Source organism: Hydra vulgaris, chromosome 02, assembly GCF_038396675.1.
Source record: "Hydra vulgaris chromosome 02, alternate assembly HydraT2T_AEP".
Classification (NCBI taxonomy): Eukaryota; Metazoa; Cnidaria; class Hydrozoa; order Anthoathecata; family Hydridae; genus Hydra; species Hydra vulgaris.
This window is the reverse complement of record NC_088921.1, coordinates 53,979,919-54,005,000: the sequence shown is the minus strand read 5'-3', so window position 1 is coordinate 54,005,000 and position 25,082 is coordinate 53,979,919. Positions and strand designations below refer to the sequence as shown.

At 27.7% G+C, this 25,082-nt stretch overlaps 1 protein-coding gene across 1 annotated transcript; it reads right to left on the bottom strand.

Annotated features, from left to right (window-relative positions):
• Nucleotides 1-461: 461 nt before the first annotated feature.
• LOC100197429 (geranylgeranyl transferase type-2 subunit beta) lies at nucleotides 462-24,921 on the bottom strand. The gene is made up of 8 exons (XM_065791387.1): nucleotides 24,736-24,921; nucleotides 24,460-24,657; nucleotides 22,757-22,862; nucleotides 22,356-22,408; nucleotides 15,739-15,849; nucleotides 13,029-13,229; nucleotides 2,460-2,534; nucleotides 462-663 (listed from the first exon to the last, which is right to left on the bottom strand). The coding sequence occupies exons 1-8, from the start codon at nucleotides 24,886-24,888 to the stop codon at nucleotides 520-522; spliced, it is 1,041 nt and encodes a 346-aa protein (XP_065647459.1). The 5' UTR covers nucleotides 24,889-24,921; the 3' UTR covers nucleotides 462-519.
• Nucleotides 24,922-25,082: the final 161 nt, after the last annotated feature.

The window sequence follows — 25,082 nt, the reverse complement described above, 5'->3', positions numbered from 1 at the left end:
TACAAATTCTATAATTATTTCTATAAAATCTATGATCATCTCTATAAACTCTATAATGATCTCTATAAAGAAAAATAATAGTTATTATAGAGATCAGTGGTAAGGATACGTGTACGTTTACCGAATGCTAATTTTTCTTCTAAAAGTTATTAAAAATTTTATACCATCTTATTCATAAAAAAATTCACTACAACATTATTGAAAAATATTTGCAAATAGATAATTCAATAATTTTTTTACCCAACTTTATAAAATTTTTATTATACCAACTTTTAAATTATGTTAATTTTAATTAACCTAATTTAAAAATTAGTATAATATAAATATTATAGAATGTCAATTTAACCTAATATATGTTAACTCTACTTTTTTATGTTTTATCGTTAAATATAACCCGTCTTAAATGGATGTTTTGCTTTGGTGATCATTTTAAAACACTAAAATTGCAATATACCAAAATCTAAAAAAATATAAATTTATTTTGGTCTTTTTTATAACTTAAAATACATTATAATGTGATTAATAGATCTGATTCTTGACCCCAAGCCGCTGGATAACATAACTTGGCAGACAAAAAACGGGATCCACTTCTTCTATATTATCTCGATCAAAACCAAGTAGCGAAAGTCCAGCAACGCCAAATAATGTATGAAAAGGATCGGGCTAAAGAGAAATATAACAATTCAAGATAACTAAGACAAGTTTTTTTAAAAATGTGACGACTATAACTTATAAACGCCTAACTACATTTTAATGAAAACTCATCTATTTTAAAGTTTACGACATTATTTGTCCCATCAAATGAGTTAGGATAGGGGGCTGATTTTTGTTCTCAGATTCTACTAATACACTATGATGAAACGGTTTTTTTGAAAACCCATCAAATACGCCATTTAAACTTATTTTATATAATATAGAATAAACGAGTGAAAAAATGTGGGTAAACCATGTAGAGCAGACTACTGGATCACCGTATAAATCTCAGCTACAGGAATCTATAACTTTGAAATATATAAACTAACAGCCACATAAAAATTACACACATAAAAACATGGTTGACTTAGTGCTAATGATGCAACTCACACTCAGCTTTGTGGTGATGTTGTTGAAAGGATAATTAAGAAAAAATGCCATAAATGCTGGAGATGGATGAAATATGTGCTGCTTACTACTAGTTTATGTTATAAAAATATATATTTTTTGATGTTGTTTACCTCCCCAAGACCTAGAGGGCCATTACAATCGAGGAGGCTCTTTTTTTTTTTGGTTACAACATTCTTTTAACTCTTTAACTCCGAAACACAAACCTTGACAAACAAGACTACTGTGCGGAGAAACAAGTTGAGTGCGGTACTACCAGTGACGTGGTGGGGATCGAACTCAGAATTTCTCGCTTAGGAAGCGAGCGCTCTACCACTATACCACTACCACATTTAATTGTGATGTCTGTATGAACACACTGATGAAAGCTTTTAAAGCTATTCCATACAATAATGAACTATTTTTGAACTTTCTAATAAAACCTTTTTTGTTTGTTTGTTTGAAGTTGTCTTTGAATTTTGTATTTCAGTATATCTTGAACTTTTGAAGTCATGCAAAATAATATTTTATGAATAAGTTATGAATTTATAAACAATAAATATTTATTTAAACAGAACTCAATATAGTAAATCTAAAAATTAGTCAAGTTTTGATTTAAAATTTGATTTAGAAAACACATTTTGCACACTTTGTAAACGCATTTTTTATAAAAATGTGCAGTTGGTAAATAACAAAAATGAATTTTGTGTCAACATTTACTTTAAATATGTTAACATTTGCAACACATGTTATTAAAATTTTTTTGTCTCTATTCAACTTGACCTATGTTAACATTTGTAAGATATGTTATTAGGATTTTTGTCTCTACTCAAATTGAAAAATGTATTGATAACAAATTCAAAACTTTATCTGTAATCTAATAATACATTCAACAAATATAATGATTTATGCATAAAATTTTGAAAAAAGCTACACAATTTAAATTAAAGTTTAATATTCTAAACTAATTAGAGTTTAAATTAATATAATCTACAATTCAATAAGCATAACAACAAATAACGGCTAGTATATGTAACATCATGCTGTTTTTAAAATTGTAAAAAAAATTTTTTAATAATATTTGCATTTAAAAATTTTAAATTGTATCAATACTTAATATGAATTAAATCTTAGAGAGACTTTTATATATATATATACATATATATATATATATATATATATATATATATATATATATATATATATATATATATATATATATATATATATATACATATATATATATATATATATATATATATATATATATATATATATATATATATATATATATATATATATATATATATATATATTAGATATAAAAGTAAAACTTAAATAAAAGTATTATTAGACTTAATATAAAAATAAAATCATACCATATCACCGGGACGATCTGAAATACCACCAGTTTCATCATCTTGTGATGCTATTATAAAACTTGATAAACGTTCCTATAAATACACGTTTTACTGCAGAATTTTTCTGTCACAAACAATGAAAATATACTGAAATAAGGATAGATAGAGACTTCAGTACATACACCCTATGAAGACATTTCTTTGAACAAAATAAAAAGTTTAATAATTCAAAACAATTGATCAATAATTCTACCCTAAATTTTTTTTAGTCTTTTTTTCGGTATGTTTCTATTTTACAGACACACTGATAATTTATTTCATTCTTTTAAATATCATCTATCAAACATTAAAATAATCAAGTGAGAATACAAACAATCAAACCAATTATAATATTATTTAATATCAAAGAAACCAAGATATTATTTAACACTTTGAAGTCTTTAAGAAATATTTTTTTGCTTATCAGGTCCAAATTTTTTTTTTACTTTTTGACTTTCAATATAACAGAAAAAATTTGTTTGACCCATGGCTTCTCTCTATTTTTCATAAACAATAGATTATAAGTGTAGCACCAAACTATTTAATTTTTATTCTGCCAAAAACACTATGACCTAAGTGCAAGCACTAAACAAGAAAGAAAAAACAAAAATATTTATGTTTTTGTTCACAAATAAATCACAATATTGTCTTTGGATACCATACTATATGGTAAAGTTTAAAACAATCAGTAGGGTATAGTTCTGGTTTTCTAGTGCAGGTTTTACAATAGTATACAGTTTTTCTTCTACCACCCTGTGTTTTTATATCACTGCAAACAGTCTTTGGGATTATTACTTGGAGCTTGTGCAATAAAATGTGGCTTTTGGTTAAGGCGTTCATTGTCATCTAATGGTGATTGCCTTCCTCTTCATTCTTAATTGTTATAACATGTTATAACTAATTGCTTAATGAGGTTTTAAATGTGGGTTAGGTGTTGAAGTTTGTTTTTACCATATCGTTCACAAAATTTATTAAATAATATATAATTGTTTACAATAGTAACAAAGTAAGCATGAATTTCTTCAAGTATCATTTCTTTCCATTTATGCCAAATAAACAAGTATACAATAAGTAACAAATAAATTGTTATTTTCAATTTTCGACTATGCATAATGATTAGTTTTGGTTATAACGTCTGTAAGAAACTCATAACTAAAAATAACTTGAAAAAATCTATTTCACATATAAAGTTTATTGAATACTGAGGGCCTACATTTTCTACTGTGAATGGTAGTGCTTTAAATGCTGGAATATCTTGCATTATGTTTGTCCATCTTAAGTTCAAAGCAGGTCCATTATCATCAATTTTATTTAGCTCAATATCTTCCACTGACTCTGATATCTCTGAGACATCAGTCTCAGATTCGCTAAAAGTGCATTCACTGTTACTTTCAGTACCTGTTTCATCCAATGTCTTCAATACTTCTTCAGTTGTATAACATTTCCTTGCCATTGTAAATAAATTTTTATTAAAACTTTGTTAGTATATAAGTAAGGTTAGACAATTAAAAAATGTTACTGAAAACCACTAAGTTGAAAACACACTATAATATTATCAATTGAACATAGTAAATTGTCCAAATTAGCTTAAATAGATAACTTTTTCTGTATAAACAAAAACATAGTGGATGTCCAATGGCACAGGACATTGAATCCCAAAGGGTTAATGAAATAAAATGTTTGCAAAAAAAAGACCACATCCATAGAAACACTGATCAGAGTAAAAATAAATGGATTTAATAACAAGCTTACAAAAACAATGAAGTTCTGGCCAGAAGATGTGCTAGATAAATTGATGATGCAAAAGACAAACAAATTCTGATTATCACGATGATTAATAGGAAGGTATTTGTAGGCACCAGTTCACCAGTACATAGTCTTGTGGCAAAAAAAAATGACAAAAAGTTACTGAACAAAAGAACCTATCAAGAAAAAGAACCACAATCAAATATGTTCTAACAACACCTTGAAGGAGACAGGAAAATTATCTTGGTAATGGGACAAACTCAGGAAGAAACTTTAAAACTGGCACAACTACATTTATATCACATGAAATTCTGAAATCACTCAAAGTTATTAAAACAGCTGGAACTTGATTGCAACTACTGCACTTAACTCTTTATTCAACTCAATAACTTGCGCTACATCTGGTGATTCTTCTAGAGTCGACATGAGCTATATACAGGTAAATATACATTAGTTTTACAACAAAAATTTATTGTTTTAATTGATTAACTTTAGTTTCTGTTCAATGTTATATAAAACTTCTCAATAATATAAAAGCCTCATAAATACTTGTTACTCTTGCATTTTATCTTAAATTACTTAGGTTACAAAACGGAGTGTGCATAGACAATTGTAAAATTACTAGGGAGGCAGGAACTGTACATATTGTGATGTAGTCACAGCTTTTGACACAACACCATCAAACACTGAATAACTACAGGCTGATTATCAAACCTCTTTTTTTGCATTCCGTCATTATATAGGAAAGATTATACTAATTCGCGCATGGAACAGTTTAAAAGAGGTATTATAAAAGGTTCCAATATCAATCTATTTTTAAGGTAATGTAAAATTGATATTTTATTTATAGCAATACAATTCATGTACATTAGAATGTACAATATTATTTTATACAATATGTACAATTTTATAATTTATGTACAATAGGGATTGTAATACCTGTTATCGGTTTACTGGAAAATACCTAAATTTGGTACAAGTTTTTAACAGTAAATTTTTGTAATTTACTGATAAATTAAGCTTTTGCTATGTAAGGATTGTTTTAATTCCTAATTGCTGAATATTTTTATCTAATAAAGAACGTACTATAAATATTAAATAAATCATTCATTTTCTTGTCAATAGATTAAAAATTACAAAATATAAAGGTGTAAAGCATTTTTTTATTTGAACTTAACACTTGTGTAAACTTAACAATTCTAATTAACCCTTAAAGGACAGGGCATTTTACTACCCCAGAAGAGTTTATTTTTAATTGCTACATTAACAAATTTTGTCTATTTGAACTCCCACTTTAGAACATCTTTTATTATCATTTAAGGACGCTGTTAGTGTAAAATGTTTTTGTTTTACTAATAAATTGACAATAATATTGATAGTCGAAAATTTAGTTATGTTAAAGACGGTTGCAAATTTTCTCATTTTTTAGTTAGTAAATCAATAAATACCTATATAAATTATGTTTAGCTTAACACTTGCTTGTGTTTTAGTTATTTTTTAATAGGTATGGGGTATTACTTATCTTTTTTATGAGTAAATTATACCATATATGCATTATATATATACAATCACTGTAACAACAGAATGCTCATGTTGCACATATTTTGTTTTTATGTCAAAAATATTTGTTATGTATTTTTCACATATTTTGTTTGATAAACACTGAAACTTTTTTTTAGAATAAATATAATTAATATGAGTCGCCGAAGAAGCTGCAGTCAAAGCTAATAATATTATTTTTGGTTTAAATAAATTATCTTCAAGTGATGACTCAACTGACAAAAACCTTACAGACTATGAAGAAGATATTATTACAGCTGACGATGAATCAGATGCTATCATCTCTGATGATAAGTGATGAAGAAGTTGTTCAGAAAAATCAAATTTTAGGTCAAAACATGATTTCAAAGAATGGTGAAGAAATTTGGAGTAAACTTCCACATGTAGATGCTGCTCAGCCACATGCACACAATATCATTTGACAACCAACTGACCCAATAAGGTCAATACCAGAAATGATTAGAATAATTGTCAACTGCACTAATGCTGAAGCTCATAGAATAAGACTAGAAGGATGGATTGACATGACAGTAAATGAGTTTTATGAGCTTATTGGAGTTCTTCTCCTAGCTGGAGTGTTTCATTCTAAAAACCAAAGCATAAAAGAGCTTTGGAGTAGATTAGATGGCATACCAATATTTTCAGCTTCAATGCAAAGAGATCGATTTGTTAACTTGTGACGATGCATTTGATGAGAGAGAAACAAGAAAACAAAGATGGTTTGAAGACAAATATGCATCTTTAAGTAAGCAAGAAAAGTATGGAATGAAGATATGGAGATTATGTGATGCTGAAACCTCTTACTGCATAAACTTGCAACCGTATATTGGTAGAGTAAATGGAGTATGTGATGTTCGACAAGGTACACAAGTAGTTCTTGAACTAACTAATCACTTAAATGGAACTTAAATGGAAACACACAGCAGCTGATAATTTTTTTACAAACCTTCATCTTGTACATACATTGCTAGGACATAAAATGACACTGGCACCATTAAAAAAAAATAAAGGAGAAACACCAAAAAGGTTTTTGCCAGCCTTTATATCGACCAGTTTACTCTAGCATTTTTGGTTTTCAAAATGACTCTACTATAGTTTCTTATGTACATAAGAAAAACAAAGCAGTAATATTATTATCAACCTTCCATCACAGAAATGACATTGTAATGGACCATAATGAAAAACCATGTATAATTCTAGATTACAACAAATATAAAGGTGGAGTTAACATGTTAGACCAGGTTGTCAGGTACTACTTGAGTCGGCGAAAGAGTAACCGATGGCCATTTACAATGTTTTGTAATATTTTGGATATTGCAGCATACAATGCTTTGATTTTATTCTTGTCAATTCACCCAAATTATAAAAATGGGGCTTCTCATAGAAGCGAATTTTTAAAAGAATTATCAAAAAGTCTTATTAAAAAATTGAATGCAAATGACAATCTTCCACAAATAGTTGCAAATAATAATCTTCACCAAGTAATTGCACAAAATAACCTATTAAATCAAGGTCAACCAATTCAAGAGCAGCACATAAAAAGATGCTATATTTCCTCATGTTCACGACAGAAAAACCCACCTGCTGTGTGCATCATGTAGCCATTTTATTTGCAAGACTCATAGCAAAAATGTTTGCAATAGTTGCCTTATTTAGAAGATATATTTTGTTTTTATTTGAATAAATTGTATCAAGTATCACTTTTATTTAAAAAACATTGAGAAAAATGATTTGTTGAAAGCATGTATTTTAATTTAAAAAGTTCAATTTTTTTTTTCCCGTCCTTTAAGAGTTAAACAACATTTGAAATAGATGTTGGCTTGATTTGCAAATTTTTTATCATTAAAGAAAATTAATTGTTTTAAAGACCTTTTAGTGGATAAAAGTTCAATTTGGAATTACTATAACCGTACAGAAACGAGAGATATAGCCATATGTAAACAATGCGCAAAAAGAATTAAAACAGCAGGTGGAAGTACTTGTGGTTTACATGCCCATCAAGAGTCAACATAAAATTAACGTGTTAAAAAGAAATATAAAAGAACGCGCAAATGAACCGCCAGTTGCAATAGCATTGAAAATTACTTCTTTTATCAAAAAAAGAGACAAATCTCATGAGCTGTACTTTCAAGAATGATTGCACAAGATGGCATTCCTTTCAATAAATTTCGTACATCTGAAGATTTAAAGATGTTACTAAAAACAAGAGTAAATAGTTACCAAAATCGCCCAAAACTATTTAAAAAAAAGTAATGGATTATGCCGATAAAATAAGGAAAGAAGTTGTAAAGGAAATTTCACAAAATAAGCTCAATAAAAAAGCTTACAGCCTTATCTGCACCTGCTGAGGTACTTTATAATATTAGTTCAACAGATGTACAAGATGTTAATGAACATGATGGTAATGCATTACTTAATGTTGATTCTGATTCTGATTATTCGGAAATTTAACTTGAAAATTTAGTAGACCACAAAGATAACAACACCACCCAACTTATTCTACAAAACGCAGAGCTAAATTCTTTAATTACAAAAATTCGGAAAGTTGTAAAACTTTTCAGAAAATCACCAATCAAAAATGATAAACTACTGCAAAAATACATTAAAGAAACTGTTGGAAAAGAACTTTCTTTAATTTTAGACTGTAAAACTGGATGGAGTGGTTTATTAAGCATGCTGGAAAGATTTCTAAAACTTAAAGATGCTGTTCGAAAAAGTCTGATAGATTTAAAAAAATGATAAACTACTGCAAAAATACATTAAAGAAACTGTCGGAAAAGAACTTTCTTTAATTTTAGACTGTAAAACTGGATGGAGTGGTTTATTAAGCATGCTGGAAAGATTTCTAAAACTTAAAGATGCTGTTCGAAAAAGTCTGATAGATTTAAAAATTGACATTGATTTTAATGAAAGTGAAGTAAAATTACTTTCAAATATAATATCAAGCTTGCAACCTATTATGTTGGTCGTTGAAACACTCTGCACTGAAAAGGTTAATTTACATGACGCCAATCTTACATTAAAATTTGTGCTAGACGAGTTAAGTAACCAAAACACTTTTTTAAGTATTGCACTAAAAAATGAATTAATAAGTTGTATTAAAGAAAAAAGTGATGTTTTCAGATGTGTTACACTATATAACAGACCCTAATGTTATTATTTCTGTAAAAGACAATTATGGCATTTTTAATATCAGCAGTAAAGCCGTAATTATTAAAACTATTGTTGATGTTGTAGAAAATATTTTGAACAATAATGCCGAATCTGGTGAGAGTATTCAAAGACACTTAAATTAATCAGATTCAGGTTTAAATAACAACCTCATTACTGCTAAACCAAATGGGGATTTTTCTATGAAGGAAAAACTTCATCTTTTTCTTAAAAAACAAACGAACAAGAATAAAGGAATAACTGTTTTAGAAGAAAGTAACACAAAAGGTCTAAAAGAAGTTATAAAAAGAGAGTTGGAGTACTTTTGACAAGAAAATATAAGAGGAAAGTACATTCAATTAGTTTTTGACAATTTGATGACCATTCATCCAACAAGTGTTAAACCTGAAAGTGTATCTTCAGGAGCTCGACTAATTTGTACTAAAATTAGATCTCGATTAGGAGACAAGACATTGGATAGTTTAAGTTTTCTACGAAGCTACCTTTTGAAAAATGATCTTTAATGAAAATAGTATTATAAAAATTGTATTGATTTATTGGTATATGACGTTTATTGGTAATTTATAGACTTACCAGTATTACAATTTTCATTTACCGAATTACTGATAATCTGGTAAATACTGGTACTACAATTTTCATTTACCGAATTACTGGTAAATCAAAAAGTCGGTAAATTTACAAACCCTAATGTACAATACCATTATTTTATATTTAAATTTAAACTAACATCAGTATTACAAGCTTTAAATATATTATCTGGTTTTGAAATTTAAGAAAAAATTTTGAAGATCTGAGCTCAAATTTCAGTCTTCAAATTTCAATATTTTTAAGAAAGATTCCATTATTAATCTTTACCAAGAAGCAATGATTTGCAATTTTAACAGAGGTGATTATAGAGAATTAATTAACAGTGTGCTCAAGCCCATTTTAATGTCAAGATCACATTGACATTAAAATGGGCTAATCCATACATTTATAGTTTTTTTCTTGAGTAATATCTCTCAAGTAAAACCTTTCAGATTCATCAAAGTTTGCAATAAATTGCTGGTGATCGGGGATATTAGTAATAGGTGAAATAAGGATTTGAGTTTACAAAATGCTTTAAACAAGTGGAAGGCGGATGTCAAAGCTGTTATACTCTATAAAACTTGTACTGTTAAACAAGGTAATAAACAAGCTACCCAAAGTAACAGTTTTTGCTGGACAACAATTTTATCAGCTACAAAGTTCAACTTGCTGCATTATGTTACATTCAAGTACTTCAAAAAACGTGATTTATATGTAGTAAATGAATTTGCTAATCATGAAGTAAAGTTTTGTCCTGACAGTGTGTGAAATGCTAAAAATGAAAGTAATTTTACTTAATATTTTAAATCTAATTATGAAATTTTTGATTCAACACTTATAAAATGAATTTCATTAATATAAATAATCTTTAGAATGGGTTATAGCATTTTCCAGATTAATCCAAAAATAAGTGTAGATTCTAATTGGTTCCTATGATGGATTTTAGCTTTATACTGAAATAGACTTCATTTGAATAGTTCTTAAAAGGACACAATTTCACTCCCAAAAAAAAGGGTTTAACTAAAAATTAAAATTCTTGAATTTCATAAAACTGGTAACAGTACTGCCTCCTCTGCTCCCTGAATAGCACATTTGGTTCTTAAACTCTTTTATCCTACTCCCTGATACCAAAATGCTTTTTCAAATTTTCAAATTAAGAAAAATGTTTAACCATCAAAGAGGTGTAACTTTCAAAGGTTCCTAGAAGGCTTGGCTGCAGTAAGAGCACTATCGAACAAATCTTAAAATGCTTTAAAAAAATTTAAGAAAAATAAGATCAAGCAGAACTTTTAAACAGAGGCTTTGGGGTTACCAAAAAAGTAGTCAACTTTATTCAAAATATTGCGACAACAAATTTATCATTGACGATGAGTCTTACTTTGTCGAATAGCACACTGACTAGTAATAAAACTATTCAAATGATCAAAATTTGTTACCAGGCATTGTTAAGTGATATGACATGGCAAAATTTAAAAAAAAATTACTTGTATAGATGATCTCCCCACAATGAGTCACATCAATTTAAATTGCTCCTTTTGGCCAAGTGATAAACCAAGAGATCTATTTAAAAGAGTGTTTTTAAAAGCACGAGCAACCTTTTATTAATAAATATTATTGAGACACTAAGTAAATCTTTTGGCCCGATTTGGCAACATTCACTATGCTAATTTGGTAACAAATTGGCTGAAAACCCAAAAGATACCAATTGTTCAAAAAAAAGAATACTTAGCAAACTTGCCAGAAGCTCATGTTATAGAGGGTTTTTAGGCAATGCTTAAGTGGAATGTGTACAAGGATAGATGGTCTACGAATAATATATTAAGCCTTGAGGATCGGATTCATTATCATGCCAGTAGACTTGACCTAAATGCTGTACAAAAGCTGGTAAAAGGTATCAATACCAGACTTGACCAAGTGCAAAGATATGGTCTTGTGATAAATTTTTTTTATTTTCTTATTTTGTATGTTTTATTCTATGTATATATGAAACAAATTTTATTTATTTATTCTATGTATATATGAAAAATCTTTTTTTAATCATGTTTATTTAAGTTTTTATTAAAGTTTAAAGCCAGTCTCAAATGTTATGGTACAGGTATTATTTTTTTTTTTAATACTATAATGCATATAAATATACATTTAGCAACTTTTTTTGCTGACAAAATCTATAAGTTTTTTTTTTGTTGCAAAAAGAAAGCTTTCAATATAAAAGCTCATGTAATAGCAACCAAATAAGAATAACTATGCTTTCATAAAATTTGGAATTGGAAATACAAATAAATTTGTATATTTACAAGAAACATTCAGATAAATAATATATACAAAATTGCTATTATCCATCAACCAAATACATATTGAACAAAAATATTTTGACATTAAGTTCAAGAACTTCAGCAATCATTTCTGTATTTTGAAAACTATTGCATAGTTTCCATTACTTTATGGCCCAGTGCCACAAGACATTAGCATATTAATTATCAGTCCTGCTTCATCATGAAATCTGTTTTAAAACTTCTGTTTTTACTCTAGAACAACTTTTTTTTAAGATGGAATTCTAATCTCAATTTATAACTAATTTTCAGAAGACATTGCATGCTTCTAATTCAAGCTAGTAGAGTTGAATGGCCAAAGTAGAGATCAGTTTGTTTCATATGACATATTTTTAGCTGCATTAAAACTATTTAATTTTGTTGAATCAAACGAAACAACATTGAGAAAATATAGTTGCTGTAGATAATGCTGTAGCAACTTTACCATCCACAAATGCTATTTTGTTTAGTATCACTTTGGAGTATTGCTTTCACAAAATATTGGAAACTTTTTTTTCAATTGTTAATGTGGTTCTCTTGTAACAAAACTTCAAGTTTTTTTTTTTTTTAAATGAGCATTATTATTGATCTGCACTATAGAGTTGATGATGGATACAGATTACACCAAATAATTATCTTTTTGTCATTAATATATCCAGGCAACTGAAGTGAAAACAAAACAAGAAATAAATAAACTAGCTTCTTCTAATAGATTTCAGCTTTTTTTCTTACTGTTGACTGAGTATAAATGCTTTAACTAGTTGATCCATCAAACTCAATTTTTGAATTAAATGTCAGTTTTTAAAAATCATTTAAAGAATCAATAACTTGTTCTTGCAACTTTATTAGGCATATTGCTGTTTAATCAACAAATGCTTGAATACAGTAAAATCAGTAGCAGTCTGTAATGTTTGTTCTGGAAGACATTTTTCATTATCAAAACAGACATTGTATTTAGAGAAGAGATTACAACCTTTATTGACAACATTTCTTAAACATTGATAATCAGATTTATTATCAAGACATTATCATACATATATGTATTTGATTATACAACATTAAAAAAATATATATATTAAAAAAATACTGATAATTAGTTATAACTAAAAATAATAATAATTAACTTATTTAAAACATATACAATAACCAAAAAATTTAAAACATATAAAATAACCAAAACCATATAACTCTATACCTCATTGATCCAATGTACTTTGCCAAGTATCTTGAGTGATGCTATGACCCACCAAGAGTAGCAAACATCAGGCAATTTCTCTGGACGCCCATTTAACCCTCCAGATTCTAATTGCCTCTCACACAACCACCATGCTAGAAGGTCTGGATCAATATGATGTAGTCTATTAGTGATAGACAAAGCACCAAGACAACAATATATCTAAATTAAAATGTGGCTATTTCAGCAGAATCTAAACATTTCTGGCAGATTTGTCAGAAATATATAAAACCGAAACCAGTACTTTACAGGAATAAAACAGTATAGTAAATATTGGTTTAAACTGCATAAATAAAACAACATAACCATATTAAATGGCCAGAGCTTAGTTAAAAATAGTAGGCTAAGAAAACTATATACATGTTTAAGTTTAATCACTTAACTTTGAATATTCATATCTCTGGAAAATATATACATATATAATATATATTTATATACATATATATATTTATATACATATATATATATATATATACATATATATATATATATATATATATATATATATATATATATATATATATATATATATATATATATATATACATATACATTTTTTACATTTTGTTTTTTGAAAAATGTAGCCAATTATATAGTTAATATAAACATATAATATTCTAAATTTGTATTACAAAAATCAATAAAAATACAAATAAAAAGTTTTAACAACAAAACCTTTTTTTTTAATTTTTTAAAAAATTTTTAAATTAATAAATTAATGCACATTTAAGTTTGGCCACTTTAAAAAAAAAACACTTTCAATTAAAAACAAAATATTATATAACTATATCTTTATTTTCTTTAATTGGAAAACATCTTATTAAATAATTTAAGGATATAAAAATAAAGGGTAAATAATTTAAAAGATTTAATTACTATTTAAATTTAACTTGATATTTATATTTATATATATATTTTTAATATTTTATATATATATTTTTATATATATTTTATATTTATATATATATTTTATTAATATTTATATATATATTTTATACACTAATTCACACAATATTTATATATATTTTATACACTAATTCTAACAAGGCTGTAAACAGCCACTATTAAGTTGGAAGTTACTAATAAAAAGTAGTGTTAAAGAGCAAAGAAACAATTGACTGAAGACTTAAAAACTTGTAGGTTTTATGAGTCAGGAAAACATGAAATTGAGAGTTCTGAAGCATTAATGTGGGAAAGAAAAAACTAGAAGAATAAAAATTTTAGAGCATGACGGGACAGATACAGTAAAAAGATGCAACTTGGCAAGATAAGTGAGAATGAGTTTTGGTTGATGGATAATTGTGAGAATGAGTTTTGGTTGATGGATAATAGCAAGAGAAAGAGATATAACCTTATGACGATCAGGAGTGTCTCAAGCTTGGCAGATAGAGGAAGTCCAACTATATTTACAATGCACTTTTAGGATCTTGTCTAGAAGAAAAAAAGCAAGATTAGAAGGACCAGCCCAAATGACAACATTATTCTATACAGGAACGAATAAGAGATTTGCAAAAGTAGAGAATGGGATCAGGAGTAAGAAAATGGCAAACATGATAAAGAGAAGCAACATTACCAGATGCTAAACTTGAAATTGTATGTTAATATGTTTTCCGTGAGAGTTCAGTATTGAATGATAATCAAAGAAGAGGTCAAGTAGAGGACTCAGTAAGAGGGTTGCCATTTATTAATATAGGAATGTTAACAATACTGCAATGGTCGTTTGCAGTAATTAACTGAGTTTAGTTGGAGTTAAAATTCACAAGCCACTGCAAGCCTCAAGCTGTTACAGAAGAGAGATCAGATTCAAGATCAGCTGATCTAAGTGAACAAAAAGAGAAGACTTATGTCAAGACAAAAGTCATCAGCAAATAGAGCCACTTTAATATAGATAAGAACCAATACAGGACCAAAAATAGAACCTTGCAAAAAATGGTTTCTTGACTCAACATAAAATTTAGATATGAATGGTTTTGAGCAAGTTTCTGCTTCTTTGTACCATTATTATTAGTATTATTAATTTGTAATATTATTATTAGTATTAAAAACTAGCCCTGAGGGGATCCCTAAAGTGAAATTGGAAAATCAGCTGTCAATGAAAAATGTATGAATTATAAAACTATATAAAAAATTATATCAATAAATTAAAACATTTAAAAAAAACTCCTTTGAAAAAAAAGCAAATCAACTGTAAACACACAAATTTTTAGTAAGATAATAGGCCGGGTGAATAAAAAAAAGCAATTGCTTTTACTCAGTAATTGTTCAGTTTTACGTAAATAAAAGCTTCAGCAGTTTTGCACAAATTTTTATTCACGTAAAGCTGACCAATTACTGAGTAAAAGCAATTGTTTTTTTTTATTCACCCGGCCTAATGAAATCTTTAAAAAAGCAACTACAAGTTTTGAAAAAAATAAAGAGTAGAGAAAAAATGTGTTCTAAAAAATCTACTAATTCACCACAAATAAAAAAATGAATGTTAAGATAAAAATTTCAAGTAAATTTAAAATAAATTATTTTTTTAAATTTTTAGAAATTTGTAAAATTAAAATTTACATGTGATAATTTAATAAAAATATTTTCCTTGACTATTTAAGGCTTTTTCTATAAGTTTCTTTTTTTACTTTTCAAGATAGATAGCAACTCTGCAATATTTAAAAAAATATATACTAACCTGCCCAGCATGTGATTCTGAACCTGGCTTAGATCCAAATCCTCCATCAAAATTCATGCAGCTTATTACAAACTCTATGGCTTTATTGACATCTATAACATCCATTTTCCCCTAAAATTAATAATTATTATATCACTGACAATCACATACTAAATCTGCAGTGGCTTCAATATATACATCAACTTTTGGCAGGTACTATCTACATATGAAAAACCTTTATCATAGCAAATAATTGTTCTTATTTTTATTCTCTTTCTTCCTTTAAAATATATATAGCCTATAAAACTGTCTGGTTTAAGCCTACCATCTGCTGATATTGCAACAAATGATTGCAATAAAAAATTTTTTTGTTCATTTGTTTAACTTTCATATGAAAAATACTTTTTTTTACTAGTTTTTTTTAAAATTATTTTATCTAGTATTTATTCAAATATTTCGAATGGGGAAGACTGATAAATATATATATATATATATATATATATATATATATATATATATATATTTATATTTATATATATATATACATACATACATACATACATACATATATATATATACATATATATATATATATATATATATATATATAATATATATATATATATATATATATATATATATATATGTATAAAATTTAAGCGACATCTTTAATAGTATGTGTAATAATATTATAAGCATTAAAACATCATATACTGTATCATACTATTTATTTCTTTTTTAAGTAATATTTCGGCTCATATAGTGAGAGCCATTATCAAACTAATAAAACCGTTAAAAAAAAACGTTTAAAAATTATAATAAACATAACCAAATGATGTCATTGCAACGTTAGATATTCAACATTTTTTAATTTTACAAAAAATGGTTTCCAATGGTGAGTCATCACCAAATTGCCATTGTCACGATTTAAAACGTTTTTTTTAGGTTTTGAACATTGTACATGTTGTATTTCAATGGCCTCACAAATTTTTCTTGTGTAGTTGTTTGAAATAAGAGAAAGTGTTTTAGGGTTCTCCCAGTTTGTTTTACCATCGTAATGTTGTGAATGTTCTACTATTCCAGATATATCCCAGTTGGCTTTTGTAACATTATTTTTATGTTCTTGAATTCGTGTGGAAATCTTTTTTCTTGTTTTACCAATATAACATGCACCACATGTGCAATTAAGTTGGTACACTCCTGGCTGACTGTTCGGAGGCAGTTTAGACTTGTTTCGACAGAGTATATTTATCAAGAGATTACCAAAACGGAAGACTGTTTTAACACCAACTTTACGAAACTCTCTTCTTAGAACAAGGCTTAATTTTGGGACCCATGGTAAAATAACAAGATTTTTGGTATCAATTTTTTGAGAACTAGATTTATTTGTGGAGTATTTATAATTTTTAGCTAAATACTGTTTATATGAATGTCCATTTTCAGTAAAAATCTTAATAAGAAAATTAATTTCATCTTGAATGTTATGTTCTGAACAACGTTTTAAATCGTGACAATGGCAATTTGGTGATGACTCACCATTGGAAACCATTTTTTGTAAAATTAAAATATGTTGAATATCTGACGTTGCAATGACAACATTTGGTTACGTTTATTGAAATTTTTAAAAGGTTTTTATTAACGTTTTTATTAGTTTGATAATGGGTCTCACTATATGAGCCGAAATATTACTTAAAAAAGAAATAAATAGTATGATACAGTATATGATGTTTTAATGCTTATAATATATATATATATATATATATATATATATATATATATATATATATATATATATATATATATATATATATATATATATATTTATATATATCTATATACATACATATATATATATACATACATATATATATATATATATATATATATATATATATATATATATATATATATATATATATATATATATATATATATATATATATATATATATATACATACATATATATATTTATATATATATACATACATATATATATATATATATATATATATATATATATATATATATACAGGGTGTACATATACAGGGTGTACATATACATATACAGGGTGTATATACAGGGTGCATACAGGGTACATACAGGGTACATATACAGGGTGTACATATACAGGGTGTACAAATAATTTCTGACCCCCTTATATTTTTCATTGCCATGTTTAAGTTGGTCTAATAAAAAAAAATTTTCAAACATTTTAATAGTTTGTTGTTATTATCTGGAGGAAGGTTCTTTTAAGAACCTGAAACTAAATTTTCCCGCAATCATATTAATCCCGCATATAAAAGCAACAATGTATGTCATCAATAAGGAATTCAATAATAACTGGACTAATTGGCCAGGGAATTCATCAGACCTTAATTACATAAAGCATGTATGGGCTTCAGAACAGCTTTTTTAAAAATCCCAGACCCCAACACTACCAAAAACTCATTACCTAAAAAGAATGCTATTCCCCTTTTTAAAAGTTTTCGCGCCAGAATTTCGAAACGTTCTGATAAAAATGATGGAATAACTCACTACTGATTCGTAACATTGTTCTAATGCTTTTGTGAAAAAATGAATCAAAAATATTAACTAACAACTGCATTACAGTCATTTATAAAAGGACGCTAGGAGGGTCAGAAATTAATTGTACGCCCTTTATATATATATATATATATATATATATATATATATATATATATATATATATATATATATATATATATATATATATATATATATATATATATATATATATATATATAGGGTCATTTCGGATAAAGCGAGCCAATAAAACTAAAATCAGTGTGTATTAATAACTATGTGAGATCTCTTAATACTTCTTGTACTAGAAAACTCTATAACAGATACCTAAACTATGATATAATGTAAAGTGAGCCACACTAATATAAAGTGAGCCAAGTAAACTATATATGATACATAGGAAAGGCTCGCTTTATATTAACAAATTTATAAAGTGAGCCACCATTATTGGTAAAGCGAGCCAATAGCTTATATGATTATTCTAAAGTGAGCCATTTAGCTTTTATTTCAGACAAAAATTTACAAAATTGGAAGTATTATTACAAATAATATTTACTATATTAATATTAACTTTATTACCTACGATATAGTAAACTGGTATTAAAAGTTTGCAAACATTAACCTCAAATGCATACAATGCAAAAAATTTAAAGAACAAAAGCAATATAAAAATGTCAGCGACTAGTCTAATAAAAATAATACTGCTAAAGCTGCAGATAAATGATGCAGTACAAAATGCAAAATATCAAGTCTTAACTAGAGTTAATTTACTTAGTTGTTGTTTGAACACAATCAGCACATAGTTGTCCACGCACGGTTATTTCGATACAGCTCTCATGTAACCAATCACGGCACGCGTCACACTCAATCCATTCATCATCAATGAGAGGATCAGTTGCTTCACCATATGCAAACCCACAATATTTGCAAATGTCCTCTTCTTTTTGTTTCTTTTCTTTTTTGGATTCTTTCTTTTTCTTTATAACCTTCTGTTTAACAGTTTTCTTCTGTTTCTTTTCTTTGCTGGTGTCTTTCTCTTTAGCTGCTTTTTTTGTTATTGGTTTGGTTCTTTCTTGAATAAATGCTACATTTTCTTCTGATGTCAATTCATAAGATGGTGGTTTCTTATGTGGCCAACTGCTTTGTGGTCGATCTCTGTGTGGCACTGGCATCAAGTTTTCGAAAGACACACCGAGGTCTGCTTGTTCAATTGACACAATTGCATTTTCATCAGTGGTAGGTAAACAAGTACTACCAGCAATATCAGTATTGACATGTTGCTCATGCTGCTTATCTAGGCGAGTATTAGAATTAGATGCATTAATATTATCTTTATTAGCTGTATTAACAAGTTTAGCACTAGAACTATTTGAAATATCTGGCAATTGCATTTCATTCAGATTAATTATGTCAACGGATTCGGTCACAGAAATCAACTGCAAATTCATAGCTGCATTAGGTACAGGTGGCTGTTCAATACTCGATCGCAGTGGCAAACAAGAATTTTCAATATTTGACAACATATTGGGCTGAGAATTCGAGGCTGTTGAATCTAATTTTCTTTCTGTAATGGTGCTTGGTGCAAAAGCCTCTTCAGGAATAGCTTTGGCATTAAATGGAAACAAGCCAGTAGCACGAAAGCCAGCCTGAGCCAGCTCAACAGTCATCGATGCTTGCCAAGTTGGTGTAAACAAGCTAAAAAATTCCTTTTTTTTCCAGTTTACGGCCAGCATTCTTTCGTGTAAACAATCTCATGCCCTCATTCCACTTTCTCTTAAATGAACCAAAAGGCACACGATCCAGCGGTTGCAGCCAATGAGTAGTATGGCTTGGTAATGCAAATACATGAATATTGTTTGCTTTCATTAGGTTTAAAAATTCAAGGTTAAACACATGTGAATAGTGATTGTCCATAATTAAAAGATGAGGTCGACCGTTTAATAGTCCTAATCGTTGTAAATTGTTGACAAATAACTGTCCAAATTCCACAAACAAGTCTTTATTTATCCAGCCACTATCACTTGCTTTTACAATAGCACCAAAAGGAGCACCATCTTTTCAGCCTTTGCCAACAGTTTTTCCTTTATGAATGATCATAGGTGGTAAAATGCATTTAATGCTGCCAAGACAGTAGATGTCTCCCCTCTTTCTAATGCAGTAAGATTATAAGCAGGTTCACCAACAATTGCCACAGCTTCTTCTGCCTTGTGAATATTCATCACACCTGTCTCGTCCACATTCCAAATGTGCCTAGGACTGTCTTTTATATCCAGTCTTTGCACTAAGTCTTCATACATATCAAACCATTTCATAACCTGAGTTTTGTTCATACCCATTGCTCTTGCTGCAGACAGATTCTCTGCCTTTTTTTGTGCTTATATTAGGAAATCTGTTCAAAAATCCCTGAAACCAGTAATAACCGGCAATTTTTTTTGATTCTGAAAATCCTTTTATTCCTTTAGCATCAGAATAAGCATATGCAATTTCTCGAATATCTTTGCGCGACAAAGGAAACCCTGCTCGTGCCATTTTTCTTACAGTCTCTGCTAATTCTTCTTCACTTTGTTGTGAAAGAATTGTGGGTCTCCCAGAAGCACTTTCCACTTTGCTCACTTTTCCTGACAATCTCCTCCTCAAAGTTTCATATGGCATATTCCACGCTCCCGCTATCAGCCGTATTGACAACCGTTCAGTTTAAGGTTTTTCTTCTTGTTTTCTGTATTCTTCCATAGCACCAGCTATATTTCCTTTTTGCCATAAATTTAGTTTTGTGCCTGCATGACTTAGAGGCCTCGGCAGTTTTTTTTTAGTTCGATGTTGTCCTCGAATTGCCGGTACCTGCTCGGACAATTTTTGTTTTCCTTGAGATTTTTGGCTTCTTCGGGCCGTGATCGGTTGATAACGTACCATTCTGTAAAAATATCATAAAAAATTCCAATAAATTAACAATTCATGTGGGTCAAAAAGCAAAAAAATTTATAATATTTTTTACATTTATTTATTATTGCAATTTTTGGAAAAGTGAGCCAATGGCTCGGTTTACCTGAATGCCCTTGGCTCGGTTTATCTAACAGTTATGCAAAACCAAGCCAGGTTGAAAATTCGATTAAAAAACTTTATCATTGCTCAAATACATATCAACACTGTATTTTTTGAAATAGTTTCTCATATTACTAATATTACAATCATATTTACTATAAATAGTGTCAAATATGAAATACTCACTTTTCTTAATTGAAGCTAAACAAAATATAAGGTCTTAAAGCGAAAAAACGTTTTGTTACTACTCGAATGATTATAATTATACCACCGCGAAAATAATTGCTTAGCAACTGTTTTTAAAATATTCATTAGACTTTAAAATGAATAACTAATATTAAATAAATTATTATAAATCGAAAGCATAATTTGATTTCGTAAAATTGCAATATTTAGGCGACCGGCTCGCTTTATCCGATGGCTCGCTTTATCCGAAATGACCCTATATATATATATATATATATATATATATATATATATATATATATATATATATATATATATATAAATATATATATATATATATATAAATATATATATATAAATATATATATATATATATAAATATATATATATTATATATACAATTATATATATTTATATATATATATATTTATATATATATATATATATATTTATATATATATATATAAAATATATATATTCATGCACATAGACAATTATATTTTATTTCGATTCATCTCCCCAAGGACATTAAGGCCACTACAGTCAAGGAGACTGCTGCTAGTCGTGGTTACAACCCACTCTCAACTTTGTAACTCTGAAACAGGAGCCTTGACTAACAAGGCCGCTGTGCAGAGAAACAAGTTGAGCGCTGCACTACCAGGGATGTGGAAGGGATCGAACTTGGAACTTCTCACTTATGAGGTGAGCGCTGTACCACTATACCACTACCCCAATTATATTCCTTACTATACTTCTTTTACTGTGCCATTTTTAACTGTAACCATTTTGTGATTCTATACCATAGAACACAAAAAAGTTAAAATATATATATATAAAATCTGATTGTTTAAAAATATAAAATTTTACAATAAGCTTGAGAGCTGCAAGAGCACAAAATGAAAAGCGACTGTCAACTTCTCCTAAACATTTAAAAAAAGTTTATTACTAAAGTTGAAACCAATATTATTGCAACATAAAAAAGTTATACACAGAACAAAAAAAGGATATATATTCACCAAAAATATATTTATATATTTTTAGTGAATATATATATATATATATATATATATATATATATATATATATATATATATATATATATATATATATAAAGTAACAATATATATGTGTGTATACATATATAAGCATATTTACATATATAAGCACTAATGTTTATTTAAATTATATTTATGCATATAATAGCTCAAAATTAAAGATATAATCAAAACAGAAATAAAAATCTTTTAAAAGAATTTTAAGCCACATACCCCATTTATCTCCGTAAAATGAACCATCAGGTTGCTGCAGGCTGCTAATAAAAGCTGCAACTTCTTCAATGTTTATTCTATTTATTTCATCATATAATACCAAAATCTTAAAAAAAATACACACATAAAGCTGGTCAGTAAGCAAAATATTTTAGTGGAAAATCAAATAAGGGGGAGAAATAAAAAATTGTTTGCAAAAGTTGACTGATACCCCAGATTTGAGAACAAAGTTATGAAACAAGAGTAAAAATACTTGGCTCAAGCACACTGGAAAAAAGACATAAAATAGGCAACTTAATTCAAATATTATTATTATTATTACTATTTTAAAAAAATGCATGATATCGAACTAGATAGTAATATTTTTGCCTGGTATCAGCGTAACACAAGGGTCCATAATTTCAAAACCAGAAGAGAAATTGATAAAAACTGCAATCCTCGTCATCAATTCTTAACCAAGTCTCATCGATGTGAAACAAACTATCAGATTTTATCACCCAAAGTGAAAGCTTAAACTTATTCAAAACTCACATTGATAAATATCTAGAGCTATATAATTTGTAATTTATAATTTTATTTATTTACCTAGAAAAACTACACAATGTATATCCTGTCAAAGTCAAAGTTATTTTAATTACTACTTATTTCACTTGTAGTTTTCGAACTACTACAGCTTTCTACTACACTTATATTAACTTAATTAAGATTTATTCTTGCAGTTCATGGGTGCTTTCATTTATGAAAGGAGACTGTTAAAACACACAGTTGAACACTTACAGTTGAAAGAGTCCAATGCAAAGAAAATAAACTTGTTTTATCTATTAGTAGTCTTAAATACAAATCAGCTAATTGCTTTAGGCTTGACAACATTAACTGAAAGTAGAAAAAGAGGAGATTTGATCTAATTATACAAATTTATGAATGGTATCAACATTATAAATGTGGAAAAGTCATGAAATGTGGAAAATATTAACCCTTTGTTAAAAACAGTTTAAGAGTTAAGTACTATAAATATCATAATGAACTTGTCAAACATCTTTTAAGGAAACATTTTTTTAAACAGAATTATTAATGGATGGAATTTACTTTTGATGGAAGTTGCAACACCATAATCTATTAATTGTTTCAAAGCAGCTCTTGATTGCTGGTTATTATAAGCATAACTGTTATAGTGCATGTGACAACACACTTGCTGATTCTGTCCAATACAACTTTTTACAGCCAGATGTTCTTCCTGGCATTAAGCTGCTATGCAGATCAGAACTATATACTTTCTTAATATAATACTAAAACTAGGAGGATAACCATCTAAAGTGTTCCTCATTCTCTTACCCACAATTAAATTGGAGATTTAAATATCAGAGTATTTTTTCATATTGGGAGTATTATAAATATTAAAGTATTTTTTTCTATATTGGGACAGGTGAGAAACCTCACCTGTCCCAATATAGTATCAGTTCAACATCATGACTAGGACCAAAAATGAGCTGCCTGATAAGAGACAACTGAGTTAAAAATAATTAAGTAACAAATTTAGTAACAATTAAGACACTAATAGTAAAATTAGAATCTTTAAAATAAATTTCCTAGTAAAGTTACTTTTTGTTTATGTAAATTTTAAATTTTAACTGAATAAAATATGTTTATATAGAATCCAGAATTTAATAACGTAACAAAAATAGCTTGGCTTAATATTCATTTACCTGAACTGCACTAAGAGTGTATAAGAGGTGTGGATCATGGTTCTTACTAGCACTATAACCACCATTTGGTTGCTTGCATGAGTCCACAAAATCCAAAATCTCATCTTTATTCATTAAAGGCAGTTTCTTCATTAAAGCCATAGCACTTAAACACCAATAAATTCCACTCATGCGAAGATACTCTGTCATAATGTAAGTCTACAGAGTAAAAATAATTAATGTTAAATAAATTGTACTAAAAAGCAAATCAATTTTACTAAATGACTTTATTCTCACGTAATCATTTTTTTTCTCTTCATATGCCTTGATGAACAATGCATGCTTTTCCAGTAGAAATTCTTTTGGAGCATTTTCTGGAATTTCATTTTCTTTTAGGTGCATAACCTTGAAACAATAGTTATAAATAAATAAAACTTTTTTATAACCCATTAGCTTTTGTCATTAAAAGTCAAAACAGTCAAAAAAAATCCAATTTATTTCAAAGTTAAAAAAATCACACACACATACATGTATATATATATATATATATATATATATATATATATATATATATATATATATATATATATATATATATATATATATATATATATATATACGTATATATATATATATATATATAT